The 27,073-nt window shown below is 43.5% G+C and overlaps 1 protein-coding gene across 1 annotated transcript; it reads left to right on the top strand.

The window, feature by feature from the left end:
- Positions 1 to 2,071: 2,071 nt before the first annotated feature.
- Positions 2,072 to 26,920, top strand: GATM (glycine amidinotransferase). The gene is made up of 9 exons (XM_075575587.1): positions 2,072 to 2,227; positions 6,565 to 6,780; positions 13,456 to 13,651; positions 17,891 to 18,081; positions 19,391 to 19,528; positions 20,601 to 20,765; positions 21,931 to 21,994; positions 22,178 to 22,294; positions 23,909 to 26,920. Exons 1-9 carry the CDS (start codon positions 2,159 to 2,161, stop codon positions 24,019 to 24,021), a joined length of 1,269 nt encoding a protein of 422 aa, XP_075431702.1. The 5' UTR covers positions 2,072 to 2,158; the 3' UTR covers positions 24,022 to 26,920.
- The last annotated feature ends 153 nt before the right edge of the window (positions 26,921 to 27,073 follow it).

The raw sequence follows: 27,073 nt of genomic DNA, 5'->3' as shown, positions 1-27,073 counted from the left end.
TCTAAATAAGTATTCCTATGTCCTTAAAGTATGTAGCAGCAATTTAAAATTAAAAGCTGATTAAATACACCATAGCAGCCACACAATGATATTGCCTGAAAACTGTATGTTAAAAGGTTAGGACAAAATATGCCTATATGTATGACTGCAACAATACAAACTGTTGCTGGAAAAAAATAATTATATATATATAGATTTATACGTATATATATACATATCAGTGGTCGACAAATCACCAAAAAATCTACTCGCCACCTAGTACCACACGTGTGCTGCTTGGGCCAATATTTACTCGCCCGGGGGTTAAATCCACTCGCCCGGGGCGAGCAAATGTATAGGTTTGTCGAACACTGTATATATATATATATATATATATATATATATATATATATATACACACACACCATTAGTATGTGCTGTAATAGTACAACACAGATAGGTGTAAAAACATATATATCACAGAATGTGTGTATTCAAAGGACTTACGTTCTTGTATCTACTGTATTATAATATGCTACTGCAAATCATATTAAATCAATTCCTGCTTAGATGCACCATTGCAGTCACATAGTAGTATTGCCAAGAAACTGCATGTTACAAGGCAATGTGTGTCAACAAAAAGATTGCAACAATATGAACTGCTATTGGGATATAGACATTTAAGTAGCCACAACGTAAATATATGTAACAATAATAACTGCCACAACATATAGCTTACTGGTATAAGTGTATCGCAACTGGACTAACACGGCTATCTTCGTTTTTATATATATATATATATATATATATATATATATATATATATATATATATATATATAGTTAAGTTATGGTGAGTAAAAAAAGTGACAAAAACCCTCCACAGGAAAGCAAATATGCAAATATAACTGTATGCTCATCTGCATGTCTTAGGCGGGGTTGCAGACCTGCCTAAGACATGCAGATGAGCATACAGTTATATTTGCATATATATATATATATATATATATATATATATATATATATATATATATATATATATATATATATATATATATATATTGCCCCACTGCTCTTCTTGCACCAGGAACTAGTGATTAGTACCGCACAGGAGAGGAGTGGGGCATTACAGTATTTATCAGCACTCTGGTATTACACAGCAGAGAATGAACGGCTCAGTGACTAAAGACACTGACTCTGGCACTGAGTGTGAAGCAGGGGAACCTGGTTCAATTCAAGCTCTTTGTAAACTTGGGTAAGTCCCTTTATCTCCCTGTGCCTCGGGCACCTAAAACATAGATTGTAAGCTCCACAGGGCATGCACTGTGTCTGCAAAATATCTCTGTAAAGAGCTATGTAAAACTAGCAGCGCTATACAAGAACATGCTATTATTATTATTACTGTATTATTGTTATTATAGCTGAGGGATTGCGGAGAAGCTACGATCCCCTCCCTCTGCACACTGGGGAGAGGGAGCGCAGGCTCCTGGGTTGGCCAGAGATTAAGGGCCGCCTGTCTCCCACCAATAAACAAAATGGTCTGTGTTCAATGTAACATTTGTTACAAATTTGGCACACAACCTTTATTTTTGCTGCATGTCTTAATGCGCTTCTTTGTGAACTTAATTCACAGCCGCCTATTGCTTCAAGCTCAACAGTTTCCATGCAGTATATTCTGTGTTTACACTGTGCTATATGCCCATCATAAAATAAGGTCCACATGGACTAAAGACAAGAGCTGGAGAGGTGCATAGTTACTCCTGGGCTCAGCAATGCATCACTATTCTATGGTTGCCAGCAATACTGCCTGTGTGTATTAGTACTCCCAGCCTCTCCAATATGTTTGATTGATCAGGCAGAACTGCCAGATGCATCTAACGTTTTATTGCTTTACAGATTGATCTCCCCTGTCTTCGCTGCAGCTAAAAAAGGGGAAAGGTGTTACATTTCTTGGAAGAGCTACTTTCTAATTTGGGAATTCCTGACCTTTAGCTCTCCCTCTATCACCACCTATCAGCAGCAGCAGCCAATGGGCAGGGGTTGGGGAGTTCATATAAAGGGCTAGGCAAGGCTTGGGACGGTTTCAACACCACTTGGTTTCAGTGCGAGAGAACAGAACAGGGTTCAGAACTCTGATCCATTGAGTGAGAACATTCCTTCCCATAGCCAATCTGATCACTATGCTGCGTGTGAGGTGTGTCAGAGGAGGAAGCAGAGGAGCAGAAGCTGTTCACTACATTGGATCTATGGTTTGTATTCACATATCTCATGCCTGCCATGCCTGTTCTTGGATCTTGTGTGTATTGAGGGCTCAGTTGGACCCAATCATTTCCTTAATCTACAATGTTGTTGACACTACAATCTTATGTGACAAATGTTTTCTAGCCAGTTTTGTTCCTTCTGGTACCTTTTTAACACTGGAACATGCTACAGTATCAGCAACTAATTAGAGATGCCTGAATAGCATAGCTTCATAAAAAAAATAGCATCTTTGGAAGTGATCAATATAAAGCTGGTTCAGCCTTGTCCTCTAACATTATTAAGTTACCTGGGTTCTGCATCATATGTTGGAGATCTCTTTGGATCATGGTTAATTCTGAAATCTTCTGACCTCTGGGCTGCTGAATGCTTCCATGATCAGATCCCTTACATGCTGATCCCTCCATATTTCTAATAACCCAGTGTGTGCCCATTCTGTTCCTCCTGCCCTCCCACGGTATTTCCGCAGTCAGTCCATTCATCAGTTCCATGTGTCTGCCCCTCTGTGATGTCTACTGAACACTATCTTTGGCCTGTCCCTTTTCTCCTTCTTGCATTTGACACATGTCGCAGTCACTCACCACAATCCCATTCCACTACTGGGCAACATGTTAGCTCCTGTCAGAGATTGTGGTGGAACCTCTTCACCATCCATTTGCATTGGGTTGAGAACTTTTATGGGGGAGATAGTAGGAATATTATACATGTCTTCCAAGAACCCTAATAAATGATGGGGTCCCTCTTCTCCCCTGCCCTACCCTTTTTATTCCCAACCCCTCAAATCTTTACTCGGACCTAGCTTCTTCCTTCTGTGCTCCTGTTTCAGTTAGCACACTATCCTTGCTTCCTCTGCACGTTTCTGGGATTTCAGCATATTCCACGTAAAGCGAACGTAATATTAGAGGGGTGCTAGCCAAGTGCAGCTGGGGAAATAGTACGGTTCCCATAATGCTTCTATTTCGCCTAATCCGTTCAGCGGTGAAAGGGTCATGCAACACGTTGCAAAGCATGCCTTGCATGTCCATCCACCGCCAAAGGAGTTAATAAATATATCACATTTTATTGTCACTGAATTCCATTTGTTTAAAGAATATTAGAAATGTTGTGTGTATGTATATATATAGATATATATATATATTGATATAGATATATATATATATATATATATATTGATATAGATATATAGATATATATTAGACAAAGAAAGATATAGATATATATTAGATAAAGAAAGGCACTGGCAGGTCATGTGAAAAAGGTAATAGTTGATTTAAATGGTCAATGTTTCTTAAGAAAGGTTCTTTCTTGCAGAACCGAAATGCTACCTGTTTAAAGAAGCAATTTTCACAAGACCTGTGGGTGCCCTATCTTTAGTACACTATAGACCAGTGTGTGTGTGTGTGTGTGTGTGTGTGTGTGTGTGTGTGTGTGTGTGTGTGTGTGTGTGTGTGTGTGTGTGTGTGTGTGTGTGTGTGTGTGTGTGTGTGTGTGTGTGTGTGATATAATACGAATTGTTATGTCACTGTCCTCAAAGCGGGTGAACCTTGGTTGATCCCCAGTGTCCTCTCTCCGCGTCACTTTTATCTCCTTGTCCCTCAGGCACCGAAATTAGATTGTAAGCTGTACAGGGCATGGACTTATTGTTTATTTATTTGTTTATTTATAAAAATGTTTTACCAGGAAGTAATACATTGACAGTTACCTTTCGTTTTCAAGTATGTCGTGGCATAGAGTTAAGATGACAAATAATACATGGTTACAAATACATAGTTACATAAGTGAACAAGGTATACATTATATACAAATATACATTATTGTGCCTCCAAAGTTCTATGTACAGCGCTGCGTACACTGTACGCGCTTTATAACGAGCACAAATATCATTTTGTCATCTTTGCCTTGGAGTCCATTGGACTTCTCTTGAGTCCAAGCAATGTCTTTGTTTGGAAATGCCCTTACGTCCACCTTAAGCTTCAAGGCTAATCACTGTTCCAATGCGCACAGTAGAATTAAACCAATTGGGATGTTGGGAACTTATCTCAGGGAGAAAGAGACGACAAAACTCCATTTAAAAAGCTAACATGCAGTGTTTCTGATTTCCAGGAGCCCTAGAAGTCCTGCTCTGTCCATAAGACATCCACATGCTCAGCTCAGTGTGCAGCTACTGTAGATAAGATAGTGTTGCTAATCATGTTTACAGCAGCTGTTGCAGGGTTTACTTTGACCATTGGAGTACTGGGGGGTCACAGTGCAACTCTCAGGAGTGCTAGATACAGCAAGTCAGATGTCTACGTGCAGTCTGGCATGGAAGGCCCCAAATACCATCAATCTCTTCCAGGACACAGGCACTTGTGAAGGAATTTGCTGTATTTATATCTTTCCTTCTTAGAAATGAGCAGCCCGCAAACAGCATCACAAATATATCTACTATGTGGCGCTCTCCAGGCAGATAATGTACATGAAGAATGAACTCGTTTTAACCCACAAAGTGCAGGGAAGAGCATCGATATCTGCAGACTTGTCTTGCTCCTAAACCGACCGTTTTAATACGAATTCAACACGAAAAACCGTTTCCTCTTTTCGGCGCTCTTTTGGGTCCTCGAATGGAACAACCTACCAGAGACTCTCACATCCACCACCAGTTTAAGTTCTTTCAAAACTAAGACAGTCTCACATTTTAATCTGGTCTGTAACTGTTTCATACGCTCATACAGTAATATATATTTTCTTTAACTGTGCATGCAATGTCTTGTATATAATGTATAACCCTGTTCATTTATGTAACTGTATTTGTAAACCTGTATTATTTGTCTTAACTCTGTGCCCAGGACATACTTGAAAACGAGAGGTAACTCTCAATGTATTACTTCCTGGTAAAATATTTTATAAATAAATAACCCCTTCCCTGTCAATGAGCAGGACTCTGGCACCAGAGGGGTTAGGCCTCGGTCCCGCTGCGCTCCTTGGCGCGGGCGGCCATGTCGCGAGTTCCCCACCAGCAGGGGAATCCTCGCGAGCCGGTCCCGGTCCCCACTGGCTGCACAGCTGATCACACGCTGTGGCGCGTCAGCCGCTAGGAGACACAAGAGAATGGTGTTTCCTAGCGTTGACGCGTCACGTGGTGTGGCTGTGAGCCAATGGGGAGGGGAGGCTTCGGGAGGAGGAGAGGCTTCGGGGAGCGGGGAGGAGTGTGGAGTGAAAGCAGGTGAGTGCCTGTCTGTGTGTGTGTGTGTTTGTGTGTGTGTTTGTGTGTGTGTGTGTGTGTCTGAGTGCGTGCCTGTCTGTGTGTGTATGTGTGTGCCTGAGTGCGTGAGTGCCTGCCTCCGTCTGTGTGTGTGTGTGTGTGTGTGTGTGTGTGTGAGTGCGTGAGTGCCTGCCTGTGTGTGCGCGCGTGTGTGTGTATGAGTGCGTGAGTGCCTGCCTGTGTGTGCGCGCGTGTGTGTATGTGTGTGTGTGTGTGTGTGTGTGTGTGTGTATGTATGAGTGTCTGCGTGTGTGTGTGTTTAAACTTACCCTCAGCAGCTCCAGCCCGAGTCCGTGGAGGGAGGGGGGGGGGGGGGGGGAGAGTAGCGGGAGAGTACAGCAGCTTTATCAAAGGAACAACACCAGTTGCTTTCAAATGAGATTTCTTCTCTTTGAGTGGCTCAGTGAGTAAAGATACTGACAATGCTGAGTTTAAATCAAGGGGAACCTGCTTCGATTCCCGGTGTCGGCTCCTTGTGACTCTGGGCAAGTCACTTTATCTCCAAAACATAGATTGTAAGCTCATCTGGGCACGGACTGCGTCTGTAAAAATGTGTATGCGCCACGCGCTGTAACTTTTTGTGTGGCCGCGAGGCTTGAGTAAATGTCCCTGTCGGGGTTATCCATAAAACTGGGATGGTGACTTTCGCACACACTGCCATTAATGTCCCCATTGGAAGTTTCTGTGTGATAGTGCCCTGATCGGCACTATGGCAGTTTAATGAATGACAGCTCAGATGCAACAAAGGATTGTAGCCCGTATTTTACACTCCCTCTGCCTGCTTGCGATTTGAGGAGCATGTCTTACCCCTGTAACGGGATACAGGCGGTCCTCGGTTATCCGCCGGAATCCGCAGCGGTGAGCGTCGGGTAATCCATTCCGACGTTGGATAATGCGTTCAGCGGAATGCATGATCTGGCGTCGGGTAATCGGTTCGACGGGTAACGGGCCGTCGGATATCGAGGACCACCCGTATGTCAAACGTTACAATATATCCTCCTACACAACGGTCAGGTGATGCAGAGCGAGGTGTGACAGGCCGCTCTGGTAGCACAAGGGTTAAACATCTTTCTTCTCTTCCAGCTGGGGAAAGGCTTCGTCGGATGGGTGCAGAAAACGTTCCAAAGCACCCAGGCGGCTGTGGTGTCCCAGAAACCATATGCCACCGACGATAAAGCCACCGAAACGGCCCCCCTAGAGTCTCCCGTCTGCTCTTACAATGAATGGGACCCGCTAGAGGAAGTCATAGTGGGGAGACCGGAAAATGCCAACGTCCCCCCGTTTTCTGTGGAGGTCAAGGTAAGTAAGTACGGGGCGACGGAATCCTATTCTCCATCCTTCAACCAAAGGAGTCTCAACTCCGGGCCTCAAGACCCCCACAACAGGTCAGGTTTTAAGAATATTCCTGCTTCAGCACAGGTGGCTCAATCAGTCTCTGCTTCTGCACAAGTGGCTCAATCAGTCCCAGCTTCAGCACAAGTGGCTCAATCAGTCCTAGCTTCAGCACAGATGGCTCAATCAGTCCCAGCTTTGACTGAGCCACTGATTGAGCAACATGTGCTGAAGCAGGGGTATCCTGAAAAACTGACTTTTTGGTGGGTCTTGAGGACTGAACTTGAGAACCCTGCTTTAACTGCTTGACAGCCTTAAATTGCAGACGACTCTGGAAAAGAAAGGTTAAAGTTGTAATACTATTAGCCTATATATATACATATTCACACTCACGGGTGGAAACACCCTTCTTAACAGGCAAGGTACAGCTGGGAGGCTAATGTAAATACAGATTAGAACCAGCGCTGCTCCCATGCAAAATCATTTGTTTTGGGGTGATCGTGCCAGTCACCCCCAAAATACATTATTTTTCCTTGGGGCATGACCTATAGAGAGCCCTGGAGTTGAAGAAGACGCAGCACATCTCAGGTAAGTGGGAAAAATTGTGTATTAGGCATAATATATATATTTGTTCTAATTAGCTATAGCTTTCCCCTTCCATCCGCTGCATAACCTTCCCTGTGAAATGCTCCACTCTCTGCGTATACACACTTCTCCTGCGGTATTATTTGCTGCTGTAGAACTCGATCGCTGCATCCTATCATCCCTGTCGTATTATTTCCTGAGTTAGGTATTAGCTCCCAAGTGGCCTGGAAATGCCATTTATACTGCAGATTATTCAGTATTATACTATTAAAAGCCACTTTAATGTAATTTCTTAAATAACCTTTACAAATGGTATGAAAGGTGCTACATGGCTAATATATATAGTGCTACATGGCTAATATATATAGTGCAACCATACTATAGTGTGTGTGTTTGTGTTTGTGTTTGTGTTTGTGTGTGTGTGTGTGTGTGTGTGTGTGTGTGTGTGTGTGTGTGTGTGTGTCTCTCTCTCTATGCGGGGCCCCCTTGTAAAAAAAAAAAGGGGGGGGGACACGACTTACCTTAACGAGCAGCCCTCCTCCAGCAGCACTGTGGCGTTGTGGAGTTCCGGGGTCATGTGACGTCACGTTGCCATGACGACACTACAGGAGGCGGCTCGCTCTGGATAAGGTGGGAAGCGGCACATACCAACACCCCCACACCTACCTCCCCGCCGACCCCGCGTTCCCTCCTCCAGCTCCCCCCTCCGGTCGGGTGAAAGTTGTATCCCGGCGCCGACAGGAGGGAGAGAAGAGAGCGTGAGGCCTCCGGAGGCATGCATACATATAACTACAGAGAATTATTATACCCACACGTGGCTCACCATTAATATCATATTTAATTGTATGTATATCTTTATTTATATAGCGCCCACAGCTGTACTTGGCGCTTTACAAGAGAGACCATACAGTACAGGGAATTATAATACAACAAGTGCAACAAACAAGATCAGACAATAGGAAAGGAAATCCCTGCCCCGGAGAGCTTACAATCTAAGAGTTATACAAGAATCAAAGGTGGCGCTCAGACGTGGGTGCAATAAATGTGATTAAACGTGAGTCTTTAAATAAAGGATTCACGTGCAAATATAAAAAGATGTCAGTTAAGTGATACAACCAAGCAAGCGACACATTGTGTCATAGCGAACAGATGATAAATATATATGTTATCAAATGAAATGTGCACACACGTGTAGTAAGTGAATACAATGAAATTTGTATACTCCTCCAGTCTGACCCTGAACCAGATATGTTCCAATATCCAAATCAGCTAGAGTCCACAACGCAGGGGAGCCTGATTATTCCATTGGTTTGTGAGTATAACCATTGGAGTTATTAAAATACGTCCATTCTATATTTTCGATGCACTACTCTGTCAATCTCCCCTTCTTTCCTCGGTACATGTCCCCCTCTCCCCTGCGCTGTGGACTCAATCTAAGAGGTATGATGGGAAATTGGCAGAGACAGCAGGTGAGGGAATAAGTGCAGTAGATGGCAGTCAGTGGTAGGAGTAACGGTGGGTGTGGGACAACAGACATGGGTGCAGGCTAATGAAACGCTTCATTTCAAAGGTGAGTTTTAAGGTTAGCCTTAAAGGTGGGGAGAGAGGGTTGCTCGGCGTATACGGCATGTGAGGGAGTTCCACAGGTAAGGGGCAGCGAGGGAAAAAAGGTTTATAACGCAGAATATGGACTCATTCTTGTAATCGGTAACCGTGGAAATTGATACATTATTAAAATGACGTCATTTAGACCTCCTGCTTTTACCGAGTGAACTATTTTAAGGACTACATATCGTATAACGTCTGCATGTGCCTACACCGTAATCAGGGCAGATATTATTTAATGGAAACAAGATCCCTGCACTCTTAACCCAGGAAAATGATTGTACACATTTTTAATCATTTACCATTTCTTGGGTGATGCAATCCCATTTTAGAGATAAAGGTAGTATATGACTGGCATAGGTATATCGCTATCAGCTTGGAATGTAGCAGCTGTTGTATGAATGTCTTTGCTTTCTCTGTCCAGTCTGATCTTTGACTGGTTAGGGATTCATAAGACGCACAGCGATCAGAAACCCGCAGCTCGCTCTCTGCATCCAATTTCAATTGATTTGTTTTTTTTTCAACCTGTGAGGTTGCCAGCATATGCAAAGCTGTACACATTTTTTCCATTGGGGCAGTCGTAATAGAGCAATACGAATCAGCCTGAGAGCATGCAGAATAAGTAGTAACCCGCTTAACTCTTACTCTGGCAGAGATATCTGCAACACATATTGTCAGGCATGTAGGCTACGACAAGAAAGGGAAAACACAGAGCACACCAGAGGTAAGTCAAATTGGTGTATACAACAATATAAAAGTAGTAAGTAGAAACTTACAATTCGGGCTAAGACAATACAATGCAAACCCCAAGCTAGTTTATAATGTGTGTATGTATATATTCTGGTTTTAGATTTTAACCGAAAAACACTGTAAAAACACCACTGATTGATCATTTTGCACTTCTGGCTAAAACCAATAAACCAGAAATGAAGCATAATTTCCAACAGAATTAGACCTCATTTAGCAGCCCAGCCACAGGTAGCAGACACGGGGGGAGCAGCAGCCCAGCACAGGGGAGCATGGAAATTAAAGGTGCACCCGATGAACACCGAACTGAAATGTGTCCATATACTTCCATAGCTATCCCTGATAAACACAAATTTATGTATAAAATGAAACCACCAAGAAAAAAAGAAATAAACACAGATTTAAAAAAAATATGAAACACCGATAACGTGTGTGTGTGTGTTATGAGTTGATAATGGAATAGGCTCCACCTTGTGATGACACGGGGAACTGCGTCACTGGAGGGGGAAGAGTGAGGGAAACCATTGCGAGGTTCAAGTTCCAAGAGGAGAAGAGAGCAGGAGCCTCGGGGAGTAGAGGGAGGAGAAAAGTTCCCCTAGTAAAGGAGAGATTAGGCCCCCCCTGTTTATTGCATTTTACTTAGGGACGGTGCCATAACAGTTAGGATATTAGTACCCTCGGATTTAATTTTTCCAGACATAATAATTGTCCATAGCGAGTGCAAATAGGTATCCTTTGGGTTGTGTCTATCAACCTTTTTGTAAATATCCATTCACAATGGTAAGAAAATATATGCAGGTCCCAGAGACATGCCACAGAGAGCTGCTTAGATAGGGCTCTGGGATGTCAAGGGATCAGCCCCACAAGTGAGTCCTCGTATACAGAGTTTATAGCCCCTGAAGAAGTGGCCGTTCCACGCCTGGAATGAAGGGTAACGATAATCTCACCAGAACAGGACAGGATCTCAGAAGGGGCCTGAAATAGCAGGATCACATGGCTAGTGATCAACAAGCCAAACAAGGGGAGCCTGGTCCCATACAAGAACTTCTCCCAGTGCATGCATCTCCCAGGGGTGTTGAGAGAGGGCACACAGGGAAGAACTGTGTATAGAGTGATAGCTGTATGGAAGGAACACTGTACAACAATGTTCAACCTTATTGTATATATTTCTGAAGAGTTCCCAAGCCAGGGAACACTGAATAAATATTGAAGTTGTACTATAAAAACTCCTGGCGCCCATCATCATCATCACCCAGCCGACCACATCCAGCACCCTGGGACAAGGTAATCTATTCTGATGTAAACAGACACCATACATAGATGAAGCCTCCCTAGGATGCCGGGCAGGGTTACATATATATATATATATTATATATATATACAATGTCCGAGTTAAAAAATTGAGTTACACTCTCGCTTGAGGGGTATGTAATAGGATTTCTTAGAAAACCCTGTGGCACAACATAATTGAACTCATTTGATGCTTGAGGCTACCAATCCATAGCAAAGGAATGCTTTCAGGCACACAAGGAGTTAACATACATCATAAATACAAAAAGCAAAACATCTATATGTGCAAATATTACGTCTTCATTAGCTAACGAGTTGTGGGTTGAGTGACAAGCTGGTCACTTGGGGTAGTAAGGGGTTAATATATTATCATCTACATCAGGGATGGCCCACTCCAGTCCTCAAGGGCCACCAACAGTCCAGGTGTTAAGGATATCCCTGCTTCAGCACAGGTGGCTCAATCAGTGGCTCAGTCAATGACTGAGCCACTGATTGAGCCACCTGTGCTGAAGCAGGGATATCCCTAATACCTGGACTGTTGGTGGCCCATCCCTGTTCTACATTGTTAATATTATATATTTCTATTGCCTATTCTAGGTTGGCTAGTTTTATCTTGCCTAGTACGTACAGTATAGAGTGCCTGTTATATACATAAGGCACAATAGGCTTAACGTCAGCCTGGGGTAGGTGTTAACCATTGGAGATATTTTGGGGCGCCAGTCCGATATCGCCAGGTATCGGGGGGCTTACTGAATAGCACGTGAATAAGTAATTGGCCATTAATTACTCATTTGCTGACACCTTTACATGCGATGTTACCTTTAATTGACAAATATCGCATTGCTACCCGTTATTTTGTACAATAATCCATTGATTAATGAGGTGATATAAATAACTCTGCTCTCAAAGCTAATCGAAGTGTAGTGAATCTAGCCCTATGTGCCTGTCACGTACAACGCATCTGGCCTTTGTGTGTCCGTGGACTAGAGAAACATGTGCAGAACTTCACATGAGCAGCATGTGACATTGTAACAGCTGTTTATGTTGTACAGTTGGACCATCCATCAATCAAACGGTGAGAGTTCTACAACGGAACGTTCCCATGGGAGTATTCCCTGCAGCACAGTCTGTGGTGTTAGCATGCAAGGGAGGAGTGCAGCAATCCGAAATAAAGTGACCTGCCTTCCATTCTCCTGTCGTGTACCCATTCCTAAACCTAACTCGCTCTCTTCTGCCCACAATCCATGCAGTGCAACAAGCCAAGAAACGCAGCTTGGCCTTCACCAGATCTGTTCTACATGTGCGATAATACTGCAGCGCTAAGGGTAAATCCCGTAACATATGCTTTCCAAAGTAGTACACACTGTTTTGTACGTGTTATGTAGACATACTCCTGGCCTACTCCATTCACTGCAATGTGGAAACACAGGTTTATATTTTATTTAAAGGAGAAGTTCCTGCTACTGTTTTTTGGGGGGGATTTTTAGGCTCTATTTTACAGGGTGGGAACCAGTGGTCCCCCTGACCCAAGTGCAAATATTTCCAGCTCTGGGGACCCCTCTGTTCCCTAGATACATACCGGTGAAGGTTGTCTCCCTCGGGAAACAAAATGGCTGCCAAATCTCTGGCCAATAGTAAGCTGCAACATCATCGGTTGCGGCTTCCTATTGGATTACCATTTAAATCCCCTTTAAAAAAAAGAGGAAGTAATACCGGTAAGTATCTGTCGTCTAAAGTTTAGCATAGGTTGAACTTGATGGACATGTGTCTTTTTTTTTAACCTCATCTACTATGTAACTATGTAACTTCACCACTAAATATGCCAGGAACCAGGAGCTAGTGAGATTCAGCTCCCGAGAACCCCTCTGGTTTAAAAAAGGTGGTTGGTTAGGGTGGATTGTTCCTTTACATTTGCATGGGGATATTTGCCATTTATTTAACTGCTTTGGAAGGCATCTCGAGCACTGAAAGCGGTTGAGAGGTTGAGGGACTCGTTTTAAAAAGAGAATTGGACGCATCGACGGATAAGGGGGATCTGGCAGAGTCATTAGCTAGTGAACTTGGAGAACCTTTTTGAGCAGGCAGCTGTCCATGAGATCTAGTGTTGCATCTGGCCCTTAAAATATTCTTCCCAGAAAGTAAAGGAGAAGTCAAAATGACGCTGGATTATGGAACAGACACCAGGAACCTAGGAATAGGTAACGGGTAGGGGACAGGTCTCACCAGAAACCGTAACATTGCAAGATGTCAATGATGACCAGATTTATCAAAATATGTCCCCCCTTTTTATCAAAACAAAGTAGACATCTGTTTTTTTTTTTTTTTTGCCATGACATAGTTGGAGTAAAACATGATTTGTTGGCTTTCTCAACCCAAAATATTGTTTAATGTAGCTCCGTGTATCTCCATATTTAGGCCAACACATATGAAAAATACTGGCCCTTTTACCAGAAACATGGTGGCCAGAGTTTTCCTCAGGAACATGTGAAGAAGGCTGTTGAGGAGATGGAGGAAATGTGCAATATTTTAAGACTTGAAGGAGTTACTGTTCGAAGACCTGAAGTGATTGATTGGTCAGTTAAATACAAAACACCTGACTTCGAATCTACAGGTAAGTCAGCTTTCATGGGCTTATTCTATATCCACCAATTGGGCTGTTTTTCAGCCTATATAAAACAGGCCCCTGTATTCTTTACCCTGTGAAGAGGTCTTCACCTTGCTGGAGAAGATTTGAGTCCCATTCATTTGAATAGGGACAACAGTCTAGCAAGGACAATATAGACATTAAATGAATGATTAATAGCGATTGAGTACCTCCGCAAACCTAGAAACAAAGGTCAAGAATCACTAGGTTAGGATCTTGGATGCTACAAAGGGAAGGAAATACTAGATCAACAGAACTACTGGTGTTTGTGAAAACCACGTTGATCTGGGTCTCTGTTTAATGCAGCTTCCCAGTGCTAGAGAAAAGGTTCTCTCTCTTCAAATGCATGGGATAAAAACGCTTCTCTAGCTCAGAGAGATCATATTCACAGCATCTTCATGGAGGATGCAGGGGAACCATTATGACGTTCGGGGTATTTTCTAGGTGGTTGTTGTGGTTACCTCTCCAATGGAGGACCCTCCACTTCCGTTCATGTCATGAAGGCCGATGGCCACCACGTGATCTCTCCCCTATACGGTTATGTTTTCACAACCCCAGGAGACTGCCGGTCTTCTGAAACACGAAGGGTGAAAAGGTGTGACCCGTTAGGTATCGACAACCAAGAGTCCATCAAATGGGAAGTTTGTCAATGATACCGTAATGGTTTTTTTACTTTTGATGCAAAGGTTTATGGTTACCCGCCATCGTGTCTTTAAGATGTATCGTATTTAACAATTTGACATATTTAGTTCTGCATCACACCAGTAACTATTAGCACATGTAAGCCGTAGGGCTCAAATAACAAGAACTTTATTGGTCAGATCTTGTTTGGTGAGGTGAAGGACCGTCTACGGCACTTATCTTTCCACTAGGGCCTGATGAAGAGGGTATTCATAAAATAGCTCAGCCAGACTTAACATGCGTAAAAGAATTGTTGGAGTTTGTCCCATGCCAAAGCAGGTTACCATGACAGCAAATAATCTTCTCCGTAATGACCAGCTCCACAATATCCTACGGATTTGTACTACCCAGAGCGTGGATTTCTGCACCGTGACTTCACTGCGTGCCCCATTACATAACATTAACCATTCCCTTGCCAGAAGGGCAGCAAAAGGTGGGGGGCATGCAGACAAATATATATATATATATAATATATATATATATATATATATATATATATATATAATGTGGTCTGAAGGATTCAGTGAATCAGGGTGTTTCTCCCACCAAACACCGAATAAGTATACTTTTTTTTTATTCTAATAGAATTCCTGTGTAACGATTTTAAATATTTACTCTAGAAATTCACTGTCAGAAGTGTCAAAGCCGTTAAAATGAAGGAACATTCATCACTCCCTTGCAGTGTATCGCGATAGAGATGTGACCACGTGACACTTACTGAAAGAATGACCCCAGATTATCCCTTGAGTTAGTTTCTTTATTATCTTGGGTTACAGGAATCAGTAGCATTGGAGCAGCTAGAGCAGTGATTCCCAACAGGGGGCTCGGGAACCCCTAGGGATTCGTGAGGATGTCTGCAAGGGGTTTGCCCAAACAAATCTGTAAGGTGGACACCAGGCAGTATAGCGGGTTCCTGAGCCCCTGTGGGGACGGTGTACTTAGTAATGCCCCAAACTGCATCTTGGTGGGGAGGGTATAGCTGTTAATTACACCAGGAGCTTCCAAAGTTGCTCCCCACAATGCATTGCATCCACAGCGGCAAGGCATTGTGGGTGGTGACTTTGGAAGTTGCCACAGTAATTGACAGGTATACCCCCCTTGCTGTCTGCACACAGAGGTGCGGCTTGGGTCTTATTAACTGTGTATCCCCCCCACAAGCTCAGGACACTATACTGCCTGGGATTGATCACACCATTTTGTTAGCAACAGTCTGATTGGGCAATATGATTTATTCATTAGGGGTTCACGTAACAAATATATTCTAGCAAGGGGAGCACAATGTCAAAAATGTTGGGTAACCACTGAGCTGATGTTCAGAGCTTTGCTGCTGTTTGGAAATCTCCCCCAAGCAATGAGTCTTCTGCTGTTTATTTAATAACCGGACACATATATAACATACACATGCATCACCTTTCTCTCCCTTACATGGCTTGCTGGTCAGTTGTTTGTCAATAGGGGTTATTTTTCACTCTGCTATTCTTGCATCTCAGCTGTTGCCCCAGACTCTGACTGCTGCTGTTGGTCACTCAGGGACAGCTGGCCATTAGCTCTTTGTAAGCCATTGGATATTATTAACCCCGTTGTCACCAGTGACAGGCAAACTGTGCGCTCTGCTCATTGGTTGATGGATGTGAGGTCGTAATGGTAGGGACGAGATGCATGCTCCTCATATAACAAAAAATACCAAACGTGTCCTGTAGGGGCATCACCGCAGTGCCAAACGTCTTCACCGAACCTAAAGTGCCCAAAATAACCTCCCTGGCATATACATTGGCATAATAATTAACACAACCAATTTAAATGGTTAATTTAAAATAGGTATATACTTTACAGGAGCAGGACATATTTTGCTTGAGCTGCATACATAACCCCAATGCATTTTTATGTGTCATTATAGTCCGACAGGAAATAAGTGATGTTTATATATATATATATATATATATATATATATATATATATATATATATATATATATATTGGCTCCCCGGTTCCCCGTTCCTCTTCCCCTTACCTTCACCAGTGAGAAGGCAGTTGCGGGGGCGAGCGCGTCTCTCGGTGGCGTCAGAGGCACGGCGCCGCCATCTTTGTTATGTCCGCACGGGCGCGGAGGCTCGCGCATGCGCAGACGCGATGCGGCGGCAATATAGTGAGCGCGAAGGGGCAGAGATGGCGCTCCGTAGCGCAGGGACTCCCCAAGGTCGCGCAGGCGCAGAAGAGAGCAGTGGCGGCCATTACAGGGTTGCACAGACGCGGCAGACATAGCGCATGCGGCCCTAATGTTAAGGAGGGCCATAACGGACTACAACTCCCAGCAGCCTCTGGGGACTGCCCTTTCACCCACATCACGTGCAGCCAGACAGCAAATAGAGTTTGCAGCTTCTCCTGTTGGAGAAGGATACAATGTTGCACAGAGACCACCCTAGTCAGTTGGATCCAGGAAGCGATTGGGGAAGGTAGTGTACAGAGAGCAGTGCTCTGCTGTACTAGGCCAGAGAAACCCCAGGCAGGCCCCACTCCCCACTAGGTTAGTGGGTAAGTTCATAGGGAAGGCCCCTTAGGTAGGGACCCTGAACTTAGCTGAGTGAGTTTAGTCAGTGACACAGCTGCAGTGCTGTGTGCTCTGACAAGAAGAGACAGTGTGGCTTTGAGTGCAGCCACAGCAGTTAGTTTGGCAGTTTCAGGAAAGGCCCCTTTCAGTGCAAAGGGGGGAGGGGGGGGGTTGCTTTCTACAGTACAGTGTTAAGTGATATCACCGGTGCCAGTTGCACGCGGTGATCGCGGCCTGTGTCTGGGCTCTAATGCAAGAGACATTCTGTGGGTGCGACGCTCCACGAGGGAGACCCCTCACGTGGAGGCGGGTTCCCGTTCCTGCGTCAGACCCTTTTCGAAGATCTTTATACCCGGGCACGGACGTGTGCCCGGGCAGGTATCTATAAGTGCACCAACTATACACACGTGAGCAGCGCTGCCGCACATCTGGGTGGGGCTCCAGGACACTGGGACGCTGGTGTCTAGCACCCAATTATTGTGGGCACTGTATGGTTGGGTTACTATTGGGCGGGGAGGCCAAGGGCCTTAACCAAGGGGATATTGGTGCCTCTGCACCCAATGCATGTTTTGTTATGCATAGAGCTGTTGATACTCTATATGATGATACTGTGTGTTATGTTACTGATCCCTATAGTAAACCCTTTTAGCCATAACCTTTGGTGTGGGCTGGTTACTTTATGGATGTTCCTATGTGAGGGCCATTCTACACTCCTAGAATCTCACATAGGTGGGGGCGCTGATTGAAGAAACGTTCCAGAGAGCACCCCAGGTTCCCATCAGCGGAGGCTCAGGCCTCCTGTGAACCTGCAGGTATACGCACCACACCTGGTAACATATAGGTTCCCCCTCACATGCACTCTATCTGCGATTGGGGTAGGGGGAATACCCATTACATATATATATATATATAGATATATATATATATATATATATCTATATATATATATATATATCCATCCATGTGTCATTGTGCAGGTCTGTATGCTGCTATGCCCAGAGACATTTTGCTGGTTGTTGGGAATGAAATCATAGAAGCCCCCATGGCGTGGAGAGCACGGTTCTTTGAATACAGAGCGTATCGGCCTCTCATTAAGGAGTACTTCCGCCGTGGGGCAAAGTGGACCACTGCACCGAAGCCGACAATGGCCGACGAGCTCTATGACCAGGTAACTCCAACGCCAAGGTTCGCCGTGTTTCGGCAATTGCGTTTTGTGCTGAGATGCTCATACTTGAAGGAAAGGCCTTCGCAGACATTGCTGCGTATTCCAGTTTAATTCTGATGTTTTAGGAATAGACATACAATGATACCCACAAACTGCCTAACTCTGCTTTTTATTATAATATATAAGTGTATTTGTAATATAATATAGTTCAGGGCGCACACTGGTTTTCCTAAGGGTCCGAATCAGAAACGATATAGTCCCACAGATACGAAATACTTTTACCCGGTAGAAATCTCTTTTCCTATCCTCTGATCATTGCAAAATTTGCCATCTTTGAGTCCACGGCTATTGCCTCCCACTTTAATCACTAGGCACTGTAAGGAGGAAATGCTTCTATATTGGCCAAAGCTATCTTACTTCTCTACCTATCTTACTTCTCTATCCTAGTATAGTGAAAATGTTAGGCTACAGCAGTGGTTTCCAACCTTTTTTTGGTTAAGGAACCCTATAATTATATTGTGAAATTCTGCGGAACCCCCAACCCTCTCTAATAGCGCGTCTGAGATCTGATGCATTGCAAGGAACCCCAACCCTCTCTAATAGCGCGTCTGAGATCTGATGCATTGCAAGGAACCCCAACCCTCTCTAATAGCGAGTCTGAGAGAAGATACATTGCAAGGAACCCCAACCCTCTCTAATAGCTCGTCTGAGATCAGATGCATTGCAAGGAACCCCAACCCTCTCTAATAGCGCGTCTGAGATCAGATGCATTGCAAGGAACCCCAAACCTCTCTAATAGCACGTCTGAGATCAGATGCATTGTAAATTCTTCTGTATTTGGTACAGTTTACAAATAACCTGGAAATTGCCGGGAACCTTTTAGGGGATTCCCGGGGAACCAAAGGAGTCCTAGGAACCCTGGTTGAAAAATACTGCTCTATATTCTGGCTGTATGGTGAAAATAGGGGCTGACAAAGACACTGGTACATTCTAGATTGTAACTTCTTTGGGGCACGGTGCTCCTTCTGACGGTCTATTTGTCTTAACATACGTGTAGCCTTTTTGTCATACAATGCTATTGCCCTCCCTTCCACATTGTACTGCTCTACGGAATATGTTGGTGCCATACAAATGAACGCTAATAATCTAATCTAAACACAGATGCACTGATCTAGAGAATGATATACGCAGATTTGCACGTGCGCACACTTCGCATGGAGTGCCTATAATTTGAATGTGGTCACAAGGAAAGGCAACCAAATGTAATCACCAACACATGCGCAGTCTTAGTATTTCTGCGCCTCTCCTTCAGGACTATCCCATCCGGACTGTAGAAGACAGACACAAACTGGCTGCGCTCGGGAAATTTGTGACCACTGAATTTGAGCCGTGTTTTGATGCAGCGGATTTCATGAGAGCTGGAAGAGATATTTTTGCACAGAGAAGCCAGGTACTTGTAGAGCGTGCGTCCGAGTGTCAGCCGGGACCTGGGTTCAATGACAAATGAAAGTATCAACAGTTTTGTCAAAAAGAATGAAGAGACGGAGGTTGGGTAACGAGTTCTGCTCTCAACTTTTCTAATTAGTTATTACTATTGGGAGCATAGAAATATTAGCTTTCTTGGACTGTGATTGAGGTTAAAGAAAAATATATACGTATACTGTATGTATGTATTTCTTTATGTGCATATGTGGACAGTGTATGTATGTATGTATAGCTGTATGTGCATATATAGTATGTGTATAGTGTGTATGTATATATGTATGTGCATATATGCATGTATATATGTAGTCTGTGTGTGTGTATATATAGTGTGTGTGTGTGTGTGTGTGTGTGTGTATGTGTATATATATATATATATATATATATATATATATATATATATATATATATATATATATATATAACAAAAGAGGACTGGCACCCCAAAGTAAGCCAAAAAAAGGGTGAAGTTTAATAGACTATTAAACTTCAGCCTTTTTTTGTTGTTACTTACTTTGGGGTGCCAGTCCTCTTTTGTCCCTTCTTTACCCCCATTCCATGACAATATGCACCCAGCTGTTTTTTTGTTTTGTCCATTAGCTAGTGACCTGTTTACTATCCTATCTATCTATCTATCTATATATATATATATATATATTTTTTTTTTTATATATATATATATTTTATTATATATCATTTTTATTTATTTATTTACTTGGAACATCATTAAGGAAGCCTTCATCCAGCAGTGGATCAACAAAAACCAAAGATGACATATAGATATTTGCATACATTAAATATAGATGTAGAATAGAGGTTATGAGGGTAGCAGCATATAGACGTATTTGGGATTGATTAGCACATGTAATTGAGCTTTACATTGCAGCTGCGAGAACCTCTTCCAGCATGCTGGGCTCTGGGGTCACTTACCTTCGCGTAGCACTCTCCGCAGTGCAAGAATTTCCCAATGCATGGCGACGTTCATGGCATATTTGTATATATATATATATATTTGTCAACGTGAATGCTTTCTTTGTTAGGTCACAAACTACCTTGGCATTGAATGGATGCGGAGACATCTCGCTCCAGACTACAAAGTCCACATTATTTCTTTCAAGGACCCGAACCCAATGCACATTGATGCTACCTTCAACATCATTGGACCTGGTCTGGTCCTTTCTAACCCAGACCGTCCCTGCCACCAGGTATTTAACAAAAAAACCTCTAAACCTGTCATATAAGGAATCGGCAGGTTTATTTTTTTTTAGAATTTTTTAACTTCAAAATGTTGGGATTTCTGCTGATGAAACGAACAGGTGTTCTGTAAAAAGTGCCGGTCAGGAGAGGCTTGTGCGAGGCTCATGTGCCAACTACCTCTGTGGCAAAATGGCCTGTCACTTTAAAGCAGGGGTGGCCAACTCCAGTCAAGAGCTACCAACAGGTCAGGTTTTCAGGATATCCCTGCGTCAGCACAGGTGGCTCAATCGGTCCCAGCTTCAGCACAGGGGGATCAATCAGTCCCTGCTTCAGCACAGGTGGCTATATCGTGGGCTCAGTCTTCGATTTGGATATCCAGAAAACCTGACCTGTTGGTAGCTCTTGAGGACCTGGGTTGGCCCGCCCCTGATTTATCACAGCCTGGGAAATTTCTGTGTGTCCCATTAATCAGTACAGCTCACTAGGCTGTCTTTGCATGAAACGGCCACCTGGTGGAGCTACTGGGTACAATTACCTACCCAGAAGGAATTTAAACCGTGCATGGTGCAAGCACAAGGAACACTGGGAGTTGTCCAAAGAGAGGAACACTAAAGAATTACAGGGGTTAGTGGTCCAGTAGCAAAATGGGGCCATCAGATGAACCCAGTTTTTTAAATGTGGCATCGCTATCTGTTCATTACATCGAAAGATACAAAATGATGCCATAAGACCACTTAACCCGCATTGTATTGCCTTCTGTCAAGTCCCATATCACATTTGCCCCCGCACTTTTTTTCTATACCAGTGTGTCTATCCCAATTGGTTTTTAATCTTTTACTCAACTGGCTTCCACCACCTTTGCTGGGAAGACTATTCTATGTATCCACTACTTTTAAAATGTTGTGCTTCCTTGCATTTCCACTGAGCCTACCATCATCCTCCAGTGTGTGCCGCCTTGGTCTCTCTCTGCTTCCTCACTTTACCAATCTCTAACCATGCTGACCCCCGTAATGTATTTACATGGTTCTATCAGTCCCCCTTTCGCCCTCTTTTTTTCCCCCATCCGGAGTATACACTTCCATGGACCAGGCGCAGTTGACCTTTGCCCTTGTGTTCTAACATGTGGTATATGTAAACTTCAACAAATAATGTTGCAATATTTATATTTTGCAGATTGACTTGTTTAAGAAAGCTGGCTGGACAGTAGTTTCTCCCCCAACTCCACTCATCCCAGATGGTATGCATCACTTTTATGGTCCATAAGAAGTCCCACATAAACTGCGCTGATACATAAAACTGTAACAAGACACGCCCCCGACTCATTCCATTGAATAGTATTACTAAACATGGCCAAAAGTGGGGTGCAAAGTGTAACCCTTTCCAATCACAGTGTATGACGGTGGCGTTTTTCACGTCTTAGATCACCCTCTCTGGATGTCCTCAAAATGGCTTTCCATGAATGTCTTAATGCTGGATGAGAAGCGTGTGATGGTGGACGCCAATGAGACGTCCATTCATAAGATGTTTGAGAACTTGGGTGAGTATTGGCAGTGAATGGAAAACTGGTCACATGCTCACAACTCTACGTTCAAAGTCCTTTTTGACCCCTTTAGTGCTGGAGGTATCAAAAACTCTTCTTGTAGGAAAGTCCACATTCCCTTACAAACGGTGTTAATAATAATTATGTATATACAGCTCAACCCCCTTATAACGCTGTGCTTGGGGTCCAAATAATCGCATCGCGCTATAATCGGATCGCGTTAGAAATAATGTACAATTGTATGCATGGTACAATAAAGTATTTAAGACACCAATAATCGTGTTGTAAAGTATTCATAAATACTTAAATTGGGAGCCACGCTTGCATCGCGTTATAAGCGGATCCGCGTTGTAGCGGATCGTGTTATAACGGGGTTGAGCTATATTACATATCTAAATTAATTCAATGAGAACAAAGACCCCAGATGGTATTTGAGCCCCTCGGTGACCAGAAGGGCAATGCCCCACTAATTTAGTGGGTGATATATATACTCCTGTTTAATTACAAACAATTTTCCACTCCCACATTCTTTATAATCACGCCAAGAGCAGATAAATTCTTCTTTGGTACATCTGACGCGTTAAGGAAGGCAGGTATATATTATTTGGCAGCATATTTTAAATGCTGTTCATGTTCTGCTATGCAACGCAAGGCCTTGAAGCACTAAAAGTGTTAAAAACAAAAATTTTAAAAAAAGAATGACGATAAACGCCTTTATGGATATTCTTGCATGTTATAGGCTCGTCAAAAGAAATACAACTTCTTGTTAAAATGTACTCTAACTATACATCTGACAAAGTCCAGAGTCCATACAAGAACACACCTTCAGAAAATAGATGAACTGCATCAAAATCAGACCACTTCTGTCAAATTTATTGGCTACATTCATATTTTGACTGAGTGCTGCAATTAAACTGTTCCCTTTTTTTCTGAAGTTTACTAGGACATTGGTATGTAAATGGAGCGTGAAGCTTTTCCGTAGGATATTCTTATCTTACGAGATGCCCGGACGTTCAGATAAGGAGACTAGTGGATGTGGCAGGGCTCTTTAGATTTCCAAAGGGCCCCAATCAGAAAAGAATTGTAGGAGGAGAAGGGCCACAGTAGTGTAACCTGGGCTGCATTTAAATATTTAGGAATTATTACACTTCAACCTTTTCCCTAGAACATATAACACGTGTGCCATAAATATTTACATGACATGTGTGAAAAATCGCATTTAGCTGCAGAGTCAACTTCAGTGAAATAAGCAGGAACAGAGAGTACCCAGGGTCAGTCCCAGATCCCTGTCTGGCCAGTTGAAGAGCCCAGGGATATGTTCCCTTTACATATTGGCAGCTCAAACGCTACCTTTCCAGCCTCTCAGAGTTTTTTGTTAGGGATATATTATACAAGCCCGCCTGTACCCTTGTTCGTACCATTACACCTGTCCAACGGTGAAACAGAAACGGGGATTCTCTTGGAAATGGATTTTGTCAGACCCATATTTTTTTTTTCACCCTCTCAACACATCCCTTGGAAGTTATTGCAATAAGGTGATTTTTTTTTCTTTCTCTCTCTCCGTTGATTTCTGCGAATTTGCACCGAGTGATAATTTCTTCTTAAATCCAGGCATCTCCACCGTCAAAGTGAACATTCGTCACGCGAATTCATTAGGAGGCGGATTCCACTGCTGGACATGTGACGTACGCCGCCGGGGAAGCCTGCAGTCCTACTTCCGCTAAACCAGGCCAGACAAGTAGCAGTCATTTCGCTTTACGATACGGAGAAAATAAAGCTGTTAAAACAGTTACCACCCTTCTCTAACAGGGAAAGGGTTAATATGAATGCTAATTATTTTTACCCTTTAAAATGACGCTATCTAAATCCTTTTTTTTTTTTTGCTTGGTCAGGTTCCCTTTTGAAGAATGTTACATTTTCATTCAGAAAGCAGATTTCATAACGGCTGCATAAATTTCTACATTGTATTAACACACTCCGGGACTGCAGGTGGATTCTCCATCTAGCTCGGTTTATCACACTGTCTTATCAAAAAAAGGCAGCTTTAATTGTTATCCCCGCGTGTGCGTCTTTTTTACTTAACACAACTGTACTGGTTACATTTCTTTTAAGAATACTGGTTTTATACTGGAATTTCGATCTGCACAAGACACTTGGTTATCCTGATCAGAATAATGTAAGTGTTTGCTCCGCAGTTCGTTTTGTATTTATATAACGTTTTTGTACGGCCTTTTCACGTCAATGAGCATTTTATACAACTGGGTCTATCGTCAGGCGCCCGAAACAGATCATATCCACGGCGAAATGCTGCTAAATTTAGTGTACGAACCTCTTCATGGTAATGTATCGAAGCATTTGGGTACGTTTGGCCCATCTGCATCGGCCGGTGATGTGGAGAGTGGTTCTGCTGAACGGGGAGTGGTTCTGCTGAACAGGGGAAGTGGTTCTGCTGAGCAGGGGGAGTGGTTCTGCTGAGCAGGGGGAGTGGTTCTGCTGAGCAGGGGGAGTGGTTCTGCTGAGCAGGGGGAGTTGTGAGACGAATTACAGAAAAACGGACGCTCCGCGGGTGCAATGGGACATTTGGTTGTGGCCAAGTCCCGGCCGACGTTTGGCCTTAGAGGGACCCTCCACCGCCGGCTGCTTCTACGATAAGGTAATAGGGTAGCGGGTTACCTTTAGGGGTTTTAGCAGTTAGGGTAAGGGGATAACTTTAGGGCTTTTAGCAGTTAGGGTAGGGGGTTAACTTTAGGGGTTTTAGCGGGTAGGGTAGGGGGTTAACTTTAGGGGTTTTAGCGGTTAGGGTAGGGGGTTAACTTTAGGGGTTTTAGCGGTTAGGGTAGGGGGTTCACTTTAGGGGTTTTAGCGGTTAGGGTAGGGGGTTAACTTTAGGGGTTTTAGCAGTTAGGCTAGGGGGTTAACTTTAGGGGTTTTAGCGGTTAGGGTAGGGGTTAACTTTATTGGTTTTAGCGGTTAGGGTAAGGGGTTCACTTTAGGGTAGGGGGTTGATTCGTTTTTTTTAGTGGTTAGATGGTTAACTTAAGGGGTTTTAGCGGTTAGGGTAAGGGGTTGTAGGGTCAGGGGTTAAGGTTTTTAGGGTATGGTGTAGCGTTGGCATTAGGGGGTTTTAGGGTTAGACTATAGGTTAGGGATCTACCTTGGCGGTGAAGCAGGCGGCAGATGAATCTCCCTGCGGCGAGGTCACTTGTGGCTAAACACCGGCAGTCACTTGGTCGAGGTGAAACGGCCACGATGTCCCAGACTGCCCCCCCGCAGGCACCCACTGGTTTTATCGTCCCCAGAGCTGCAGGTTTTCGCTTTTCATGCCTCAGCTCCGAGAACAGTACATCTGGCAACTTCTGCACAGGATTGATAATAATGGGGTGTATCAGTGTTCTGTGTGTCAAAGAAACACAGGTCTAGGCTGGCAATGCTTGCTAACTCAGGGGTGCTCAACTTGCAGTCCTCAAGCCCCCCCAAACAGGTCAGGTTTCCAGGATATCCCAGCTTCAACACAGGTGGCTCAATCAGAGGCTCAGTCAAAGACTGAGCCTCTGATTGAGCCACCAGCGCTGAAGCAGGGACTGATTGAACCACCTGTGCTGAAGCTGGGATAGCCTGAAAACCTGACCTGTTGGGGTCTTGAGTACTGGAGTTGAGCGCCCCTGGCTTAGCTTGCTAACATTGCAATCTTTCCATGCATTCTTACAATGTTGTATGTGAAGGCGCAACACGCATGCGCAAGAATAGGAGTCCATGATCCAGATGTGTTCAGCATTTATTTGGGTAAACAAACCACTTGTATGTAACATACAAAGTGACACAACATATAGTACATGTTTTTGTTTCACTTGTATGTAAACTTCACCAAGGTGGCAGATCCGGACAGAACTTTCATGGATTAAAAGGACGTCACCAGCAATTACTGGAGCCAGGATTGCACCTAGCTGGCTTCAATTTGTCTGCCCAAGGAAACGTGCATTAAATTGATCACATTTGCAAAACAAGCTTTGCACATCGATGCAGTATAGCAAACGGTTAACATGCTGCATGTTCTGCATAGACCCTCATGTATTCGAATTTGGGTTCACCTTAACCTTCCCACTTTGTAAATGGTTGCTGTAGCCAATTTGTAAAACCCTCCTTGGCAGAGGGGCCCGTAGCACTTTGCGATGCGTTGCGGGCTCCTCTGGCATGGAAGGGGTTACCCATCACTGTGACATTCTCTAAATTGTCTTCTGAAATTCTGAATAAATGTATCTTTTTAATTTTCTGAAGCCAATACTTTACAATGTTATGCATCAGGTATATTATTGTATCCATACTAATATATATATCTATATATATATATATATACATATATATATATATATACAGTGGTTGACAAATCACCCAAAAATCTACTCTCCACCCAAAAAAATCTACTCGCCACCTAGTACCAAACGTGTGCTGCTTGGGCCAATATTTACTCGCCCGGGGGTTAAATCCACTCGCCCGGGGCGAGCAAATGTATAGGTTTGTCGAACACTGTATATATATATATATATAATTTTGGGACAAACCTGTAACTGCTTTTACAGAAGAATACATTTTTATGCCAATAAATGTTTAGTTTTTTTTCATTAACTTGTCGTTTCGTGTTTTTTTTTAAAAAAAAATTAAATTATTTGTACATGAGTTTTATGAATTTTGGGGGGAACGACTAACAATGTGTATATTATGTCAGGATGACTGGTGATCAATGAGAGAGTAGGCAGTTTGCAGCAGAAAAACTCGAGT

This window comes from Ascaphus truei, chromosome 18 (genome assembly GCF_040206685.1).
Source record: "Ascaphus truei isolate aAscTru1 chromosome 18, aAscTru1.hap1, whole genome shotgun sequence".
Lineage (NCBI taxonomy): Eukaryota > Metazoa > Chordata > Amphibia > Anura > Ascaphidae > Ascaphus > Ascaphus truei.
Note: the sequence above shows the minus strand (reverse complement) of the source record. Positions and strands in the feature narration are given on the sequence as shown.

Excerpts from the sequence above, each read along its gene's own strand:
- GATM (XM_075575587.1), top strand. The coding sequence starts at position 2,159 with ATGCTGCGTGTGAGGTGTGTCAGAGGAGGAAGCAGAGGAGCAGAAGCT. Across the intron at positions 19,529-20,600 it reads TTTTTGCACAGAGAAGCCAG|GTCACAAACTACCTTGGCAT; the intron begins GTACTTGTAGAG and ends TTTCTTTGTTAG. Across the intron at positions 21,995-22,177 it reads AACTCCACTCATCCCAGATG|ATCACCCTCTCTGGATGTCC; the intron begins GTATGCATCACT and ends TTCACGTCTTAG.